The sequence below is a fragment of the Geotrypetes seraphini genome, chromosome 7 (assembly GCF_902459505.1).
Source record: "Geotrypetes seraphini chromosome 7, aGeoSer1.1, whole genome shotgun sequence".
Lineage (NCBI taxonomy): Eukaryota > Metazoa > Chordata > Amphibia > Gymnophiona > Dermophiidae > Geotrypetes > Geotrypetes seraphini.
The window spans coordinates 146,758,459-146,777,059 of record NC_047090.1 but is presented as its reverse complement, the minus strand read 5'-3'; the positions used below and the strand labels follow the sequence as shown (position 1 = coordinate 146,777,059).

Genomic DNA, 18,601 nt, shown 5'->3' with positions numbered 1-18,601 from the left:
CCCCCCCATATAAAGCGCAAAAGATTTCTATGCCAGCGAATAAAATACACTCTGGGAACTTCAACAGGAAGAACTTGAAAAAGATAAAGAAATCTGGGAAGGACCATCATACGCACCACCTCCATTCTGCCCATCCAGGAAAGGTACAAGGGATCCCATCTAGCAAGGTCCTGCCGCAAAGCCGCAACCAGAGGAAGATAATTAAGTCGGAAAAGGGTAGTCCACTCCACCCCGAGCTGAATCCCCAGATATCTAACAGGACCCGTCACCCAACGAAAGGGGACCCGACATTGCAGTTCCAGAGCCACTTCAGCTGGTACCGAAATGTTCAATATCTTTGTTTTAGACAAATTAGCCTTAAAGCCTGAGATCCGCCCATAATCCCGCATCAGATCTCGCAAAGCCAGAAGCGACCGCTCCGAACCCTCCACTATGGCCAAAATATCACCTGCAAAAAGAGACAATTTATGCTCAACCCCCTGCACCTGTACCCCCTTCATATGCCGAGAAAGACGGATGCGTTGTGCCAAAGGCTCGATCACCAAAGCAAACAACAGGGGAGAGAGTGGGCACCCCTGTCTCGTCCCTCTATGAAGCTCAAAGGGCTTGGAATAAACCCCATTAACCTTGACACAAGCCATCGGGGTATGGTAAAGAGTAAGAATCCAGGAAATAAAGCGCGACCCGAATCCCATCTGGCGCAGGACAGCCTCCATAAACGTCCAATCCACCCGATCGAACGCCTTTTCGGCATCCACCGCTACCGCCACCCAAGAGGACCCGATCTTCGAGCCTCCCACACCAAATTTAGCACCCGCCTAATACCATCAGCCGCCTGACGCCCCCCAATGAACCCCACTTGATCCGGGTGAATCAGTTCCGGTATATGGGTCACCATCCTATCTGCCAAAATACGGGCCAAGATTTTGGTATCAATACCTAACAAAGAGATAGGGCGATAACTCCCACACATAGTCGCATCTTTCCCCGGTTTAGGGATTATCGTAATCCCTGCCAATCGCATATAAAAAGCCAAGCGCTCCCCCTCTTTCAGAGAATTAAATAATCTAGCTAATAAAGGTGCTACCAAGGGAGAAAGCTTCTTGTAAAACAGCCCCGTAAACCCATCTAACCCAGGGGATTTTCCCGGCTTCAAATGTCGAATAACACGCAATACCTCCTCCACGGTAATATCCCCCTCCAGCCCCAGAGCATCAGAGCTAGACAAAGTAGGCAACCCTAAATCGCGTAAATAAGTTTGGCTCTCAACCACAGAGCCCTCAAGCTCCGGAGTATAGAGCTCCTAATAAAACTCCCTAAACCGCCGTTGTTGTATCCCTACATCGTCAGTAATTACCGTGCCATCGCGATCCTTAATAGCCAAGATATTACCCCTAGATTGTTGCAATTTGACCCTGTGAGCCAAGAGTTTACTGGCCCGATTCCCCGATTCAAAAAATTTAAGCCTCAACTTCTCAAGATTAAATTTAATCACCGCATCTTCCAACTGCCCAAGAGCCATTCGGGTTTCCTGAAGCCGAAGCCTCAGCTGCAGGCCCCCTTGTCCCCTCTTATGTTGATCCACCAACGTGCGAAGCGTTTCCCGTAGCTGCAATTCTTCCTGCTGCCGGGTCTTTTTCTTATAAGCTGCTATAGAGATCAACTCACCCCTTAACACCACCTTTAGACTTTCCCATATCACCATGGGGGAGAACTGATCCACACTATTAAACTCTAGGAAATCATAAATCCCTTCTCCAACTTTTGCACTATCTTCGGATCCCCCAACAGGGTATCATTTAGCTTCCAATACGTATCCCCCCCCCCCCACCGAGGACCACCCCAACTCAGATCCATCCATAACGGAGCATGGTCAGACCATCCAATGGTATCAATTTTGGTGTCTAGCAATTTTCCCCCCCACCCTTTATCAACACAGATCAAATCAATGCGAGTGTATACCTCATGTACGGGAGAATAGAAAGTGTAGTCCCTACCCATCCAATGTTGCACCCGCCACCCATCCTCCACATTAAGGACTTCCAGAAACCTCTTCATACATTTCCTATCACTTTTAAGTCTATCGCCCCCCTTGCCCGTGGAATCCCGTTAAGGACCAAATTAAAGTCCCCACCCACCACCAAGTGCCCTACAGATTAACCATGTTACCTGAATTTTATCAACAGTCCCAGTCCAGATAAGCCACCTCCCCCCCTCATCCCTCCATTCCCGATCCGGTACCACCTTCAACTTGTGAGAAAACAGAATCCCCACCCCAGCCTTTTTCCGCTCCAACCTATTAGAAGCCCAAGCCCTCACGGGATAATCCCGGAACTGCACAAGTTTTTCCCCCGCTTTCACAAAATGGGTTTCTTGAACAAAACAAATATCAAAACATAGGCGTTTAACTTCCTTCAATAACAATTGCCTCTTACGTGGCATATTAAGCCCCTTAACATTCAGACTTCCCACCCGTAAGACATTAGCCCCCCCCATTCCAAACCATCCAACACCACACTCAACACCAACTCCCCTCCCCCCTCTATCCCCCTCTGCCACCCATTCACCCCCCTCCCAACCCCTCCACCCCCCAACCCCCACCCCACCCCCCTGTCTTCCCCACCCCCCTCCCCTCCAGTCCCACACTCCCTCTCTCCCCACTCCCTCCAAGACTTCAAGTGACCCCACCACCCCCTAATGTCACCACCAATGTACCTCCCCCCTTCAGCCAATCTTCCCCCATTCAAAATCCCCCCACCATCCATTCCCCAGACCCACTACCATACACTCCCCCGCACGCACCCAAAGTCATCATTGAGTCAGCGCCAAAGTCCATAACCTTTCCGTGTATATACACCAACACGCTCAGCCAGCCTTTCAAGTGTCTGGAGAAGCTGCCGCTCTCTGTTCGGTCGTCTCCCCCTCAGGGCGTGAACTCTGCCTCCCTCTCCGCCTTTGTGGCACCGCTTTCCACTGATAACGCTCCAACTTCTGCGCCGATAACTTGCTCAAGACAGAATCTCCAGGGGTTACCAAGCCCTCCTTCAGAAGCACAGCCTGCAGCTCCGCCACTGTCGTCACTCTCTTGTGTACCCCATTAAAAGTCACCAACAATCTGAATGGAAAGAGCCAGCGGTAGCGCAAGTTGTTCTTCTTCAACACCTCCAACAGCGGCCGGAACTTTCTCCGCTTCTGCAAAGTGATGGACGATAGATCCTGAAATATCTCCACCTTCAGATTCTTCCAAGAAATAACACCCAAGTCTCTGGCTTTCTTCACCAGACGGTCTTTATCCGGAAAGTGATGGATGCAAGCAATAATATCTCTCGGGTAGTCCCCATTCATGGGACCCAGCGTGCGGTGAGCCCTATCTACTTTCAGGCCCCCAGTAGTAGCAGCAGAGTCCCCCACATCATCCAGCAGAAACCGGCAGAGCTCCTGCACCACAGCCGTGGCGTCCCCATATTCCGCCGTATCCGGAACACCCCGGATTCGCACATTGTTTCGCCGCGACCTATTCTCCAGGTCTTCCACTTGTGCACAACAGTCCAAAAGATCTTTTTGCACCGTCTTCATCTGGGTAGTAATGCTTTGCACAGTTTCTTCCTGCTCCCCAAGGCGCTTCTCTGTGTCCTCCACCCAGCCCAGCAGATCCGCAAAATCCTGCCGGATCTCCTTCACTGCCTCCTTGATTTTTCCCTTCACAGCCGCCACCTCATCTTTTATTTCAGCCGCCCACAGTTGTAAATCGGCTTTAGTAACAGCCGCCGCCGCACCAGCACGCCTCAGCCTCAGGGAAGCACCGCGTTCTGATTCCTCCTCCGACGCGCTGTCTCCCGACTCGCGCGCGGACACGCTGGAGGTCTCACACACATGGCGGAGGCTGCCCTTCTCACCCCCGCGGTCCAGCGACCTACCGGCTTCAGTTTTTTTCCGCGACGGCATCCCGCAGCAGTAAGAGGCAGCGCACACTCCCGGCTTCTCACTCGCTCTCAACACTGGGCTGCCCGCAGCGGGGAAAGGCTTGCTTAACGTAGCGGAGAGTCAGAGCAAATTCCCTAACCCTCCATCTTGGTCGGTGACGTCATCGGAAGCCAGCTGCGTTAGGACTTTAACGCGCAGAATAGCGCACGCTACATTGCCCTGCACGCTACACCTTAATGCCAGCATTGAGCTGGTGTTAGTTCTAGCCACATAGCGCGCGGTAATTTCCTGGGTGCGCTAAAAATGCTAGCGCACCTTAGGGCTCCTTTTATTTAGCCACGCTAGTGGGGTTAGCGCACGTGACTTTTCATCACAGGCTAACCCCCGCGCTGGCCAAAAAACTACCGCCTGCTCAAGAGGAGGCGGTAGCGGCTAGCGCAGCTGGCGGTTTAGCGCGCGGTATTATACGCGTTAAACCGCTAGCACGCCTTTGTAAAAGGAGCCCTAAGAAATGGAGAATTCTGGAGTGGCCGAGTCAAAGCCCTGATCTTAATCCCATTGAGATTCTGTGGGGTGATTTGAAACGGGCTGTACATGCAAGAAACCCCCCCCCCCAAAAAAAAAAAAAAAAAAAAAAAAACTCTCACAGCTGAAAGAATTCTGCATTGAGGTGGGCCAAACTTTCCTCAGACCGATGTCAGAGACTGGTAGATGGCTACAAGAAGCATCTCACTGCAGTTATTTCAGCCAAAGGGGGTAACACTAGCTATTAGGTTGTCCTAATTATTCCTCAGTTAGAATACACATTTTTGTGGATATCTTTTGTTTCATGAGTAATCAAGGGAAATTTTTGTTATTTACCTGCAATTATATCACTTTCTTTTCCACAGATAAATAAAAAAAAAGATTTAACACATGACTGTGTGTTTGTACTTGCTTGCATATAGTGTCTTAGTACTGTGCAAATTAAGTGGGTATTTGCACATGGAGGATGTGCACATGGATGGAGCATGGGTAGGTCTCCTACTTAAGTACATAATAGGATACTTAGGTGCCAGTTAGGGAATATCACAGGGACAAAGTTTGGCTCCATCTCCAATCCTGTCCTGTCCCCACAACTCTGTCCTCATTTGCAAAATCCTTGAGCACTTTTATGATTTTATATTTAAATCATTTTATTAAAGTATAAAAAGGGACAATATTCTGTACAGCTGTTTATAAATCACAAATAGAGCCTTCCATTTTGATCTGGTTTTGGTACAACCTTCCCAAAGATTCAGTTGCCTATGTTTTTTCATCATCTTTTAGACATGGGTATAGAAGTGAACCTAAACTATGTAGTGGATGAACAGGAAAATACTGTAAGTGTCTATTAGATGTTGGAAATGCTCCTTGATGCCAGTAATAATGGATGAATCTGTTGCAGTAACAGTGAGATGCTTGAGCAGCTGGGCACATGATGGAAGGACATTGCAAATGGTAGGAGTCTGATCAGCAGACAAGACACAAATGATGGTAACAATAGTTCATTTAAATCCAAAAGCAGCTTCTTAGGTTGTCTGTGATTGTTTTTTTGGGGGGTTTTTTAAATCATTGAATTCAGTTACCAGTTGTCTAAGATGTGTTAAGTTTTTACATATTGATACTACACTTCTCCCTCCATATTCGCTGTGATAGGGGATTAACAGAACCGCGAATAGCATGACTGAAAATGTATAGTCTATTATGTAAATGCAACATTAACGAAATTGTAACTTCGCTGTAAATGTACTCTCAACAAACTGGAAAACAGCAGGCTACCACTTTTCAACAATTCCAATAGTGACAACAACACACAGACAGACACATCCACACAAGAAACTTCAGATAGGAAACCTGATAGAATGCACAACAACCACACAAGAAAGCATCCCAACCACATGGGGACGAAAACCACCCCACAACACAAAGAAGTCAGGTCACAAACTCTCCCATACATCCAAGAACCTCCTTCACCCACAGCTTATTCCCAACATCCACAAGAATCATATCACAATCCCCTGTGCGTACATGAACATAAGATCAATCAGCCCAAAGGCAGACCTATTAAAAGACTGGATAGTTAAAGAACAGCTAGGCTGCCTTTTCCTAACCGAAACCTGGCTATCCTCCGACTCGGACCCTAGCATTACAGAATTCTGCCCTAAGGGATACAAACTCGAATTAGTCTGCCGAGAAAAAAAGCGAGGGGGCGGTCTGGCCATCCTAGTGAAAAACAACCTTACCATTACAGTCCTAGACAAACACTCCACCCCCCAATCAGACCTGCTTGCCTGTCAACTCTCCAGTAACTCACTCAAAGATACCCTAACCTTCATCCTCTGTTACATCGCTCCAGGAAAATGGAATGCCACAAAACATGATCTTGAAGATTTCATCTTCCGGAACTCATTAACCTCAACACACAACCTGCTTCTCGGCGACATAAATCTCCACCTAGAAGACAGCTCCTCCAAACAAGCTGAAGGCATAATCTCATACCTCAATGCACTCTCCTACCAAATTCTGTATCCTCAACCCACACACGAAAAAGGCCACCAACTCGATATTGCAGCTTACATGGCCCAACACCCCCATACACCTAACATATCTCCAATGGGGCCTGGCACCCCTCTCTATGGTCAGACCACTTCAAATTCACCTTCAACATCAACTGGACACAAAGCACAAGCAAACACGAAACCCACAAAACCTCCTTCAAAACCCGACCAAAAATCGACCCCTCTACATTCTGGACCACAGTAGACCCCGCAATCGCCTCCATAGACCACAATGTATTCATTCGCCAGTGGCGCTCCCTGAGCGAAACAACCCTGAATGGACTAGCCCCAGAAAAGACAAAACACAAACTCTGCAGATCCTCAGACAAATGGTTCGACACAGAACTTCTTCAACTAAAAAGACACTGCAGACAACTCGAAAGAGTATGGCAAAAAAAGAACCAAGAACTAACCAAAGTAGCTTGGAGAAACCTAATAAAAAAATACAAAGCCAAACTTAAAGAAAAACGAAGAGCTTACTACTCCAAACTAATCGGCACAGAATCCATAGACACAAAGAAACTCTTCCAACTTGTGAAGAAACTCACAGACACTCAGCCATTCCTAGCCACTCAAGGAATCCACCCTCCAACGGCCACCCAACTAGCAGACCACTTCAAGAACAAGATCGCTACCATCAGAGCCTCCTTCTCCAATTCACCGACCCTCCTAGATGAGATCATAATAAACCCCACAAATGATGAAGCCACTGCAGCCGACAGACACTGGTCCAACTTTACAAAGGTGCAATGGTGGGACTTTAACCAACTCTACAATAAATATAGTCGAGCGTCATGCGACCTGAATAATTGCCCCTCATATTTACTAACAAATGCCTCCCCCAAATTTAGAGCTTGTCTATTGCAATGGATCCAAACAACGCTCACGGAAGGCCAATTCCCACAAGACCTAAGAGAAATCATAGTCACTCCAATACTGAAAGATCACAAAGGACCAATAGACACCCCTTCCAACTACCGACCCATAGCCTCTATTCCATTATATGTTAGACTAATAGAAGGTCTGGTTGCCCAATACCTCACCAACTACCTTGAAGACCACAACCTACTCCACCCAACTCAATCAGGGTTCAGATCCAACCACAGCACTGAGACACAGCTAGTCTCCCTTCTAGATACAGCCCGACAACACCTTAGCAAAGGAAGAAGGATGCTGATAATTCAACTAGACCTCTCAGCCGCATTTGACCTGGTTGACCACAGTATACTTCTTCAGATATTAGAAGCAATAGGGATCTCAGGCGGAGTATACAACTGGTTCCAAGGATTCATCAAAACAAGAACATACAGAGTAAAAACAAAAGATATAATATCGGAAACCTGGACCAATCCCTGCGGAGTACCTCAAGGTTCACCACTCTCACCCATGCTCTTCAATGTCTTCATTTCCTCCCTTGGTACCCTATTAGACAAACTCGAAGTAACCTCATTCAGCTATGCAGACAATATAACCATACTCCTCCCCTTTGACTCACAAGACCCCACTACAACAGATAACCTGGTAAAAACCCTAGAAACAGTGGAAAAATGGATGACAGAACACAAACTGAAGCTCAATCCAGACAAAACTAAATTTCTACTGCTTGAAAAAGACAAAACCCCTTCGATAACAGAACTAGAAATAAAAACCACCAAATATCCTATACAGCCCACTCTCAAACTCCTTGGAGTAACAGTAGATAGATGTTGCACTCTTCAGGTGCAAATCAACAAAATCACACAAAAAGCATTCTTTACCATGCGCAACCTACGCAAAATTAGAAAATTCTTCGGCAAAGAACAATACAGACTCATAGTTCAATCCCTAGTCCTAAGTCTACTGGACTATTGCAATATCCTCTACCTTCCTTGTCCCACCTACTTAATAAAACAACTACAGACCGTCCAGAACACTGCCCTCAGACTGATCTATTCCCTTCGAAAATTTGACCACATCACCAACGCCTTCCTAGATTCACACTGGCTTCCAATACAAGCCCGCATCCAATTCAAGCTATATTGCATATTATTCAAAACATTAAACGGAACGGCACCCTCCCACTTAAACAACCGCCTAAATAGGAACCTCTCTTCCAGACAAAGGAGAACCCAGTCCCCTTTCTCCTACCCCCCTTATAAAGGAACTAAGCGCAAAAAGATGTACGACAACCTACTAGCAACACATGCAGCTAAATTGGACCCCTCCATCACCGACCTACTGACAGCTTCAACTGACCTCAAAGCTTTTCGAAAAGAAATCAAAACCATACTATTCAAGAAATTCATCCTAATTTCCTAACCCCACTCTTCTCCCCTCTCTCCCCCTCTTAGGATCCTCCCATCAAAATATTATTTAGACTTAACGCCTTTAACTGTATTCCTCTTCCTGAAAACGTCCAGCTATCGTTTTGATGTATTAGGCTCAACATCTTTAATTTTATTCCTCTTCCTGGAAATGTCCAGTTATCTTTTTGTTGTAATCCGCTTAGAACTGCAAGGTACAGGCAGAATAGAAGTCATTAATGTAATGTAATGTAAATGTACAGTCTCTTCATTTGTTAACCGCATAGAACTTCCATGGTAATGCGGTATACAAGAATAAAGTTATTATTATTATTATTAACATGGTGGGAAACCTGGCCTATTCTTGAAGGAGAGGCAAAACACGGTGAAGAAAGTGCTGGGAATCGGCTATTTTATTTATTTATTTTTTTAAATCCTTGGAATCAGCGATTTCTCTATGCAAGCTGATGTAATTTGGGAGAGGAGCCAGCGAGCTAAAAACCGTGAATAATCGAAACCGCGAATGCTGAAACCGCGAATACAGAGGGAGAAGTGTAGTCTTAAGTTTTTAGAGAATGTCCTTGCCCCACGGTTAACCACAGGTACCCGTACCCGTTTCATACTCTACCTGCACTTATGCTAGCTCTATAGCTGGCATAAGTGCAAGCACCTAATTAGGCATATTAATTCCCCGTTACACGAGTGTTTTAATAAAGGAAAATGTGTGCCTGCTTCTGTACATAGAATAGGCTTCTACTGCATACTGTTCACCTAGTTATAAAATTTTGCCCTGCATACAGTGGGCCCTATATATGAATAACATGTATTAATGGCAGTAGCACACACTAATGTGGTAGCATACTTTGATAAATCTAAACCTTAGATTCCCCTAAGTGAAAAGTTTTTGCTGAACTTTGAGGACAGATATGTAAATTAGAGAGGATAGAATTGATTTTCATTGCTAGGGCTTCTACTATTAGGTGATTGAATATTAGGCTTTAATGTAGGTGCCATATGGGTCCAAGCCACCCATTCTAGTCCTATGTGTGTGTGTCTTGGCATTTAGGGCCGGATTCTGTATAGGACACCCAGTCTCAGAAGCCACCTAAGTGGCTTTTGAAAATTGCACATGGGCGTCCTATATAGAATCGCCTAAGCTTACCTAACACCATGATTCGGGTTGCCGCTGAGCTTATCGCAGCAATGGATCTCCCTGCCACGATAAGTTTAGAGGCAACCTCCCCCCCCCCCCCCGCCCCTCCATAAAGACTACCGGCAGAAGGGATGGACAGTCCCTCCTGTCGGAAACCCTCACTGAATTTCGTCGCAAAGATCACCGGCAGAAAGGATGCCTAATCCCTCCTGCTGGACACCCCCACTCCCACTACACCGAACATCGCCAGCAGGAGGGATAACCAGTCTCTCCTGCTGCAACCCCCCCACCTCCCCCACAAACATTGCCAGCAGGAGAGATGCCCATTCCCTCCTGCCAGAACAGCCCCCCAGAACACCCCACCTCCTCTGCAAACATCGCCGACAGGAGGGATGCCCAGTCCCTCCAGCCAGACATCTCCCCACCCCGTAAAGTAGCCCCCCGGAACCCTCCCTACCTTATGCTGATGACCAGCCAGAGGCATTCTTTCTGCTTCCAGCGGGGGGTGGTGGAAGGTGATTCTGGGGGGGCTACTTTACAGAGGGGGGTGTCCTTCAGGAGGGACTGGGCATCCCTTCTGCTGGCAATGTTTGTGGAAGTGGTGTGGGGAATTTCGGTAGGAAGAATTGGGTATCTCTCCTGCCGGTGATGTTCAGGGGAAGGGGTGTCCAGTAGAAGGGACTAGGCATCCCTCTTGCCGGTAGTCTTCATGGGGGGAAGAGTTGCTGTGGCCGCTAAACTTATTGGAACAGGGCAATCCTTTGCCGCGATAAGCTTAGCGGCCGCGTCTGCTTGAAATGTAGGCCAGCATTTTGTTGTCGTACATTTCAGGTGCCTACCTAGGGAGGTGTGTAGGGTCACCTAAGGAGAAGCCATGCCCACGCTTAGCCTTAGGTGAGCTTAGGCAGGCCTACGCACCTCCCTAGGCTCCCGGAGGCGCCTAAGTAGCTAGTGTGAGGTTTTGTACTGTGCTGTGGCTTTAATGCACATTAGCACATGTTTTATTATTTTATTTTATTTACTAGTCTTTAAGCCCGTTACATTAACGGGTGCTAGAACATATGTGTGTGTGTCTGTCTTTATTTCTTTCTCTCTCTCTCATTAGCCGCTTTCTTTCTTTCTGCCTTTCTTTTTCCTTGGCTGTCCATCACCACCCCTTGCCTGCTCCCCCTGTTCATTTTCCCTTCATTTTACCTCCCCTGTGTCCACCACCACTTCACTGCTCTCCTTATGCAGCAGCAGCCTTTCTCCCTTTGTTTTACCTCCCCCCCTGTCCAGCATTAGTCCTCTGTTCCTTTTTCTTCACCCCCCCTGTCCATCAGCATCTCTTTCCTTCTTCCCCTGTCCAGCAGTAGGCATCCCTTCCTTTTTTATCCCCTCCTCCTTCTTATCCCTATGATACTCTTACCTTGCTCTGCCCCTGATCAGAGGTTCCCGACAGCCGCCCAGTTGCACCCATTGGAAAAGTTCCCATTGGGTGCCTGCCTCGGGATGTTTTTTGTTTGTTTTTTTTAACGTGCATCCCAATTGGCTGGTTAGGCAGCAGTAGGCCACCTATAATTGGGACGCCGTTTATAGAATTTGCCCTTTAGAGTGCATTACTTGGCTGCACACCTTTGTAAACGCCCACCTTAGTTCTATGCATTCTAACATTAGGCACCAATTTTCAGCCTAAACTTTAAACCCTAAGTTTAGCTGATATTTCCTCTAACTTTAGGTACCTGTGTGGTCAGCTGTTTTTGAACACTAGCCTTTTACGCTACTATTAATGTTTCATATGGTTACTACAGACTAGATAGGGAATAGTTCATAATGAGGTTACTTATTGAAGCACTAAAGTCCAGCATTTAACAGTTTGTGATTTGTTCTTTCTAGGTAACATTTCAGTAAATCCAGCTACATCAGATGCGGCAACATTTACAAGTGACTGTCCTACAGCTATGCAGCAAGGAAAAGTTTTCCTGGGTTCTCTGACCCCAAGTACAGTGCTATATACCGTTCCAAATTCAGGTCAAGCGATAGGATCAATTAAGCAAGAAGGATTGGAGGGAAGCCTGGTATTTTCTCATTTAATGCCGCTCAATCAAAGCACACAACTAAACGCTAACCTATCTTCTGATGGTAATCTGCAGTCCATGACTACCTCATTGGTCAACGGAACTCCATTACATAATTTTTCTCTTCCTTCCCCTGCAGTGCTAAATCCTGCAGGAGAACTGAACTCGTTGACTGGGAACCCATCGATGACAAGTGATGAGCCCACGGTGGCTCCCTTAATCAGCACATCCACTGTGATCTCTCTCAATAACACCAGCTATGGCACTCTTCAGAATTGTTCCTTTCTCCCTACCCAGGACACGTTGACAGCTTCTGCTGCAGGCGATGACGTGAACCCTTCTTCTGCTCAAGTCCATCAGGATTTTATCAGACAGCACACTTTGGTTTTGCAGTCAATATCTAACAGAAAAGAGAATTTTCTAGCTGGTTCTCAGAGGAAGTTAAACAGCAATGTAACGATGTTGGATTCCAAATTGGACTATACAGGAGCTGGCACAGTCTGCGAAGAACTTGAAACAGACAGAAAAGAACTAGCCAAACTCCAGGATGACCAGATGGATGAAGAGATACAAAACATGTAAGGAAAATAAAATGGCTGCTTTTGATAAAAGAAACCCAAACTGGGCCTTCGAGTAAGATTTGTGCATTAAAAATGACTAGAGACTTTTGAACACATTTAAAGATTGAAGACTGATGGTATTACAGTGCATTGGGATATACAGTACTGAAATTTCTTATGGCTCTGGTGTTTTTTTGTGGGGGGTTTTGCATGCAGTAAGTTTCATTTCATCAAACAGGGTGCGTGGTTGAAGGGAACAGACTGAGGAGTACTGAACAAATGTTTAATGATCTAATTCACCAGTATAAACCTAATAGGTTTTAGTGAAATTACTATACAGTGATGGACACTCATAGTTCTTATATGAGAAATTTTAAGAGTTGCAAGAGCTATCAGAACTGAATGGCAGTACTTTGGCCAGAACTTCCTAACCCTGCCCTAGTGATCCCACAGCTGGTCAGATACTCAGCATGTCAACAATATGCATGATATACATTGGAGACTCCAGTATCATCAGGTGTTTCCAATAACTGAAAAATTTGATTGGCTGTGGAGTTGCTAAGACACGTTTAGGGAGCCTTATATGCTAACACTCTGGTCAACGGCATTAAGCACACCTGTAGTGGCGTTAGGCACTGGTAGGTGCCCCCGGAGCCACGATTCCGGCACAGTTCAGGCGCCAGTAAGCCCTTTGAATTTTTATTTAAGTTCCGTTTAAAACGGCATTTGCCTCTTGACTCATTACCAAAATTAGCAGGTACTTCAGCTGCTTTTAATACTTTTTCATGAAGCTATGAGTTCATTAAAACTACAGCTTATATTTCTATTCTTTTGGGTTTCTTGCATTGCACCTTTTGTTTAAGTCAGAGTTTGTAGATGAGTTTGGCTAGTCGCAGAGTGCCAAGCCCTTTATTTGACCAGTACAGTTAAAGCACTTGTTCTAGCAAGATAATTCAGGGATCTGTTTTACAACTTAATTCACTTGGAAATTCCATCATTTACATATGGAAACAATATCCATTTGTAAATGGTGGTTTTAGAAGGGACTCATGATGTCCATAATATATGAAATTGCAAGGAGGCATGTTGGGGTGTGTGGTTTTAGTTATGTTCTTAATGGGTCAAAAATCTACATGTGTTTTCCTTGTTCCATACAGGGAATGCACATGTGGGATCTGATATCTCCGTTTGGGAATTTACAACTGTTTCCTGGCACGCATAAGTTTTTAAAATTTTTCGTTTCAGCCTGACTTTTACAGAAGATATTAAAGGAGTTATCCCCTTGGTTTATTTCTCCCCTCCAAATTGATAATTAAAATACAAAAGCGGCTATCTTTTATTAGCAGCATTCATATGTATAGGCTTGCAAAATGGCTGACACATAAGTTGTGAGATGCCACCTTGTACATATACATGCATATTGATTTAACTCAGTGAGATTAGTTATGGTGCATAACATGAATATTTATTCTCATGGTCTCCAGGATTGGAGCCGCCAAGACTGATGAAATGATTTAAAATCATTAAGATGGACCTTTCTAATCCATCATTGTCTTCTATCACCTGTTTTCTGTTATTTCACGTTTTCTTTTAGACCTGTTGGTTGTTTTTGCAAGGTCTAGGGTCACGGTTGGCAGTTGCTGAAAAATGTTTACAACCGTGGTGCAAGTTGTTGCTTTCATTTGCATTGCTTTGGTGCTGCGCCAGGGCTTTAAACAGATGTCATTAATTTAAATTACCATTTTACCAACACTCCAAAGCCTTAGCCTTTGATCCCAATCTTTGAGGGCCACCGATGAGTCAGTCTTTCAGGATATACCAATGAATATGCAAGAAGAGATTTGCATAAAGTGGATTTTGTTTATACAAAGCATACGAGTCCTGACATTAGGTGAATATCCCATACTTCCGTGTTGACTGCAGGAGGGTGAAATCTACATTTTTCAGCTCCGCCTCTTCCTTCGGTGCTTCCTTCAGTTTTTCCCTTCTGCAAGAGAGTTGAAAAGGGTGTTTCTGATCTGCTCCGATCATTTATTATTTTTCAGGTTTTTATCTCTTTCAAGTCCGAGGCTTTCGGTGCTGGAGAGGACCCCTGGGGGCAGCTCTGCCTGGGAGAGGACGCAGACTCTGTGGCAGAAGTCAGCAGCTGGCATGGTAAAATTTGATTTCCTGACCAGCTGGCCTGCTTGACTTTTTTTGGAGCTTTAGGGTTCATTCCCTTTGAAGCTAACTCACATCCTGATTTTATCAGGTGTTTGAGTGCAGGATGGTCCCAGTTTTAGTCCAGTAGGGCTTAGTGGATAGCGGCTGCATAATTCCTTCCCCCCTGCTTGCATGTGGATCTGCGGCGGTTGATGTCTCAGTCGGATATTTACCTGACTGGCAGCCCAAAGATTTCAGCATGTGGATCTGGATGGCTGAGTGAGGCAGTGTCTTCTCTAATTCCCAGCTCCTATGTCTGCTGCAACAGATTTCCCAGCACATACACAGACAGCAAGTACTGCCTATACAAGTCTATGAGAAAATCGGGTGGAGGGGTCTGAATTTGGTGGTTTTATGGTTTTCTGGGGCTGTATTTGGTGTCTCCTACCTCCAAAATTCCCTCCCCAGAATTTTTTGACCCTTGGGTGGGGTATATCAGGCAGTTTTTGCCGCAACCAAGTTTTAGCGATGACCATCTTGGATTTTCCCAATTTTGATAAAAAGCCTCCATCTGCCTCAAAAAAAAAACCCCTAATGTGGCAAGAAAACATTAGGGATGGACTCCTCTAGTGGAGATACGCCTGGCTTATGCCAGATTTGGGATGGATGGCCGACCAAACAGTGTCCATGTGCCATGTGCTGTGGGACACTTGGGGGGGAGAGCTGTGGACTTAGCCCCATCTGCCACTAGTAAGGCAGAAGGATTGCCAAAGACCCCTTCTTTGGGAAAGAGAAGCCCTCAATGCCTAGGAAAAGGCAGAGTGATCCCTGAATGAGCTCCTTCGGAGACCTAGTCAGGGATTTACCCCAGACTTTGTAAGCTTGTTATCAAAAGCCTATTAAAACTTGTCGGCCAAGGGAATGTTAGAGGCTGCTGCACAAGTGGACGTAGGTTCTCCCAGTATGATTTTGCCAGCAGAAGAGAACCAGTTGGATGCTGAAGGGAGGCTGGAAGTCAGATTCCGTGCCATTACTGTCTCGTAGTGAGCTTCTGTCCTGGGGGATTCAAAGTCACAGGCTGAGGCTGTATCCCAGGAACTGGCAGTTTCCCTTAAACAGTGTGCCACCTATTTAAAGTGTCGATGTTACTAGAGCTTATTCCAGAAGCGTTGATGGAACTGAATCTGGAGCTACCTCAAGTAGCAGAAGTGCAGTGCTCAATTGTGAGTACCTCCCAAGCACAGACTTTCTATTTCCCATCGAATCTGGACATTACTGCTTTAATTACGGAGCATTGGGAGGCCCCAGAGGGCTCCTTAAGGAAGAGCTAAGACGATGACATGTCTGTATCCCAGGACTCCTGAGTTGGCACATTTAGGTACATCCTTGTACACCTGCCATTGACCAGGCATAAATGGTTGCACTTAAATGTAACTTACAGACTCAGGGTGCCCAGATGCCATTATAGAATAGGTGCTCACTACACAGCATTGGGGTGTTTAAATGGAGCTGTCTTGTCAAAGAATTGCTCCTTAAGACTCCAAATAAGTGCATAAGCATCACCATTCTGGGTCAGACCGAAAGTCTATCGGGTCCAGTATCCTATTCCCAGCATTGACCAATCCAGGTCACAACTACCTGGCAATTTCTCTTATTCTGCTTATTCTAGGAATAAACTGTGAATTTTCCCAAGCCCACCTTTGATTTATCAACTTTTCTTTCAGGAACTTGTCCATACCTTATTTTTCAAATCCTACTGCGCTAACTGCTTTTACTACATTCTTTGGAAACAAATTCCAGAATTTAGTTACTCGTGGAGTGAAGAAATATTTTCTTTGATTTTGTTTTAAATTTACTACTTGGCAGCTTCGTGGCATGCCTCCTAGTCCTTGTACTTTTGGGAAGAGTAAACAAGCGATTCATTGTCTACCTGTTCCTCTCCGCTTATGATTTTTATAGACTCTCGTATCTCCCCTCAACCATTTCTTCTCCAGGCTGAAGAGCCTTTTCGTTTTTTTGTAGGATTCTCCTGCTTAGGCACTTGTGTTATTGGGCTAAAATGGGAAAGGAAGTGAAAGCAAGCATTTACGAGCACTTACTAGCCTTTGCAGTAATACCCTGTTGAAAATGTTCTGAACCTCATTGGGTTCTGTAGGGTAATTGGCTAATAATTATTCTAGTTAGAGATTATGGGTTGTTTCATCTGTTTGGACTATAATTTTACCTTTACATGGTCCCAAGATCAGATTCTTACTATGGTTTGCTTACAATATGTAGAAATAATGCCAAGTTCGGGGATATAGATTTATAGATATAGATTATTAATATAAAAATGTATATATCTTTTTAGCAAAGCAATTAGAAATTCTTAACAGCAAATATTATCAAAAGACAATCACAGTCTCGGGGATCAGTAGCAATTAGCAGCACAACTATAATTCTTCCTAGCACAACCATAGTATTTCCTAACAACAAATGGTAACCTAAGAAACTACGCACAAAGATCCTGAATCACACTTGGAAATTTAGCAATATTTTCTCTAACCTAGTATAGTAGGAAGGAAACCACTGTTCTTACGTGATTTGTCTATTGCACATGGATATGTCCTTGGCTCTCTTGGTGTGGCAGGTCTCGTATTCTTCCTAGACTCCAAGCTGATGTTTCACAGCAAGCTCCTGGTTCAAACTTAGCTGGCTGTACAAAGTCATGTAGATAGGATACCTCAGCTCTGCAGGGTGCTTGGTTGAAGGATAGCTCCGCAATGAAGCTGGAATGTTGCATTCAGACAGCCTGCCTTGGAAATTAATCTTAGTTATAACTGAGGTGCTACGAAGTACTAGTTATTATTCCATTGTGGCACATGCGTGTAGTTCTGATTGGGTACATCTCTGAGCACTATAGCCCTAATTCTATAAAGCCTACCTAAAGTTAGGTGTTGATATCGACACCCATTATAGAATCCCACTTAGCATCGTCTAAGCATGCTTAAGTGGCACTCGGCTTCCTAACATTTAGGCATCCCCAATTTATTCCAGGGTTTTTTTTGTCTAAAGTTAGGTACCAGTATCGGAGCCTAAAAGCACCTGATTCAAAAAGAGGCGCCTTTGATTCATAAACATGCCCATGATCCTCCCTTTACCATGCCCATTTTTAGTGTAGATGCTTTGGACTAGCCGTCTACTTTTTATAGAATTGAGGTTTCGAGTTAAGCACCTAACTTTCAATTAAGTCCAATTAAAGCTGATTGTGAGGTGTTGAGTGCCAGTATCAGCACTGATTAAGCCTATTGCTCAATTAAATTAGGCGCCAATATTCTATAAAGTAGTACATTTCTATAGAGATACTACATTTTGGATGACATTCTTTCATTCTAATGTCTCTCACGAAAGCAAACAAAAGCCCATGATTGACCATCTCTGGGAAAAGGTGACTAAAGTCTCCAAAAACAAAACAAAAAAGTGGTTTTCATGAACTTTGTTAGAGCAAACAGTTTGTAATACAACAGTCATAAGAACATAAGACTAGTCTTACTGGGTCAGACCATGGTCAATTAAGTCCAGTAGCTTGTTCTCATGGTGGCCAATCCAGGTCACTAGTTCCTGGCCAAAACCCAAGGAGTAGCAATATACCGATCCAGGGTAAGCACTGGCTTCCTCCATGTCTTTTTCAATAACAGTCTATGGACTTTTCCTCCAGGAAATTGTCCAAACCTTTCTTAAAACCAGGTATGCTATCTTTTCTTACCACAACCTTTGGCATCGTGTTCCAGAGCTTAACTATTCTCTGAGTGAAAATTTTTTTCCTCCTATTGGTTTTAAAAGTATTTCCTTGTAATCATCGAGTGTCCCCTAGTCTTTGTAATTTTTGACAGAGTGAAAAATCGATCCACTTGTACTAGTTCTA

At 44.9% G+C, this 18,601-nt stretch overlaps 1 protein-coding gene across 1 annotated transcript in view; it reads left to right on the top strand.

The window, feature by feature from the left end:
- The window catches only part of SIX4 (SIX homeobox 4), a 65,212-nt gene extending 46,894 nt beyond the window's left edge, over window positions 1-18,318 (top strand). Inside the window, exon 3 of the mRNA XM_033951179.1 lies at window positions 11,814-18,318. Within this exon, the coding sequence (XP_033807070.1) occupies window positions 11,814-12,577 (764 nt within the window). The 3' untranslated portion in view covers window positions 12,578-18,318. The remainder of the gene's footprint in view (window positions 1-11,813) is intronic.
- Window positions 18,319-18,601: the final 283 nt, after the last annotated feature.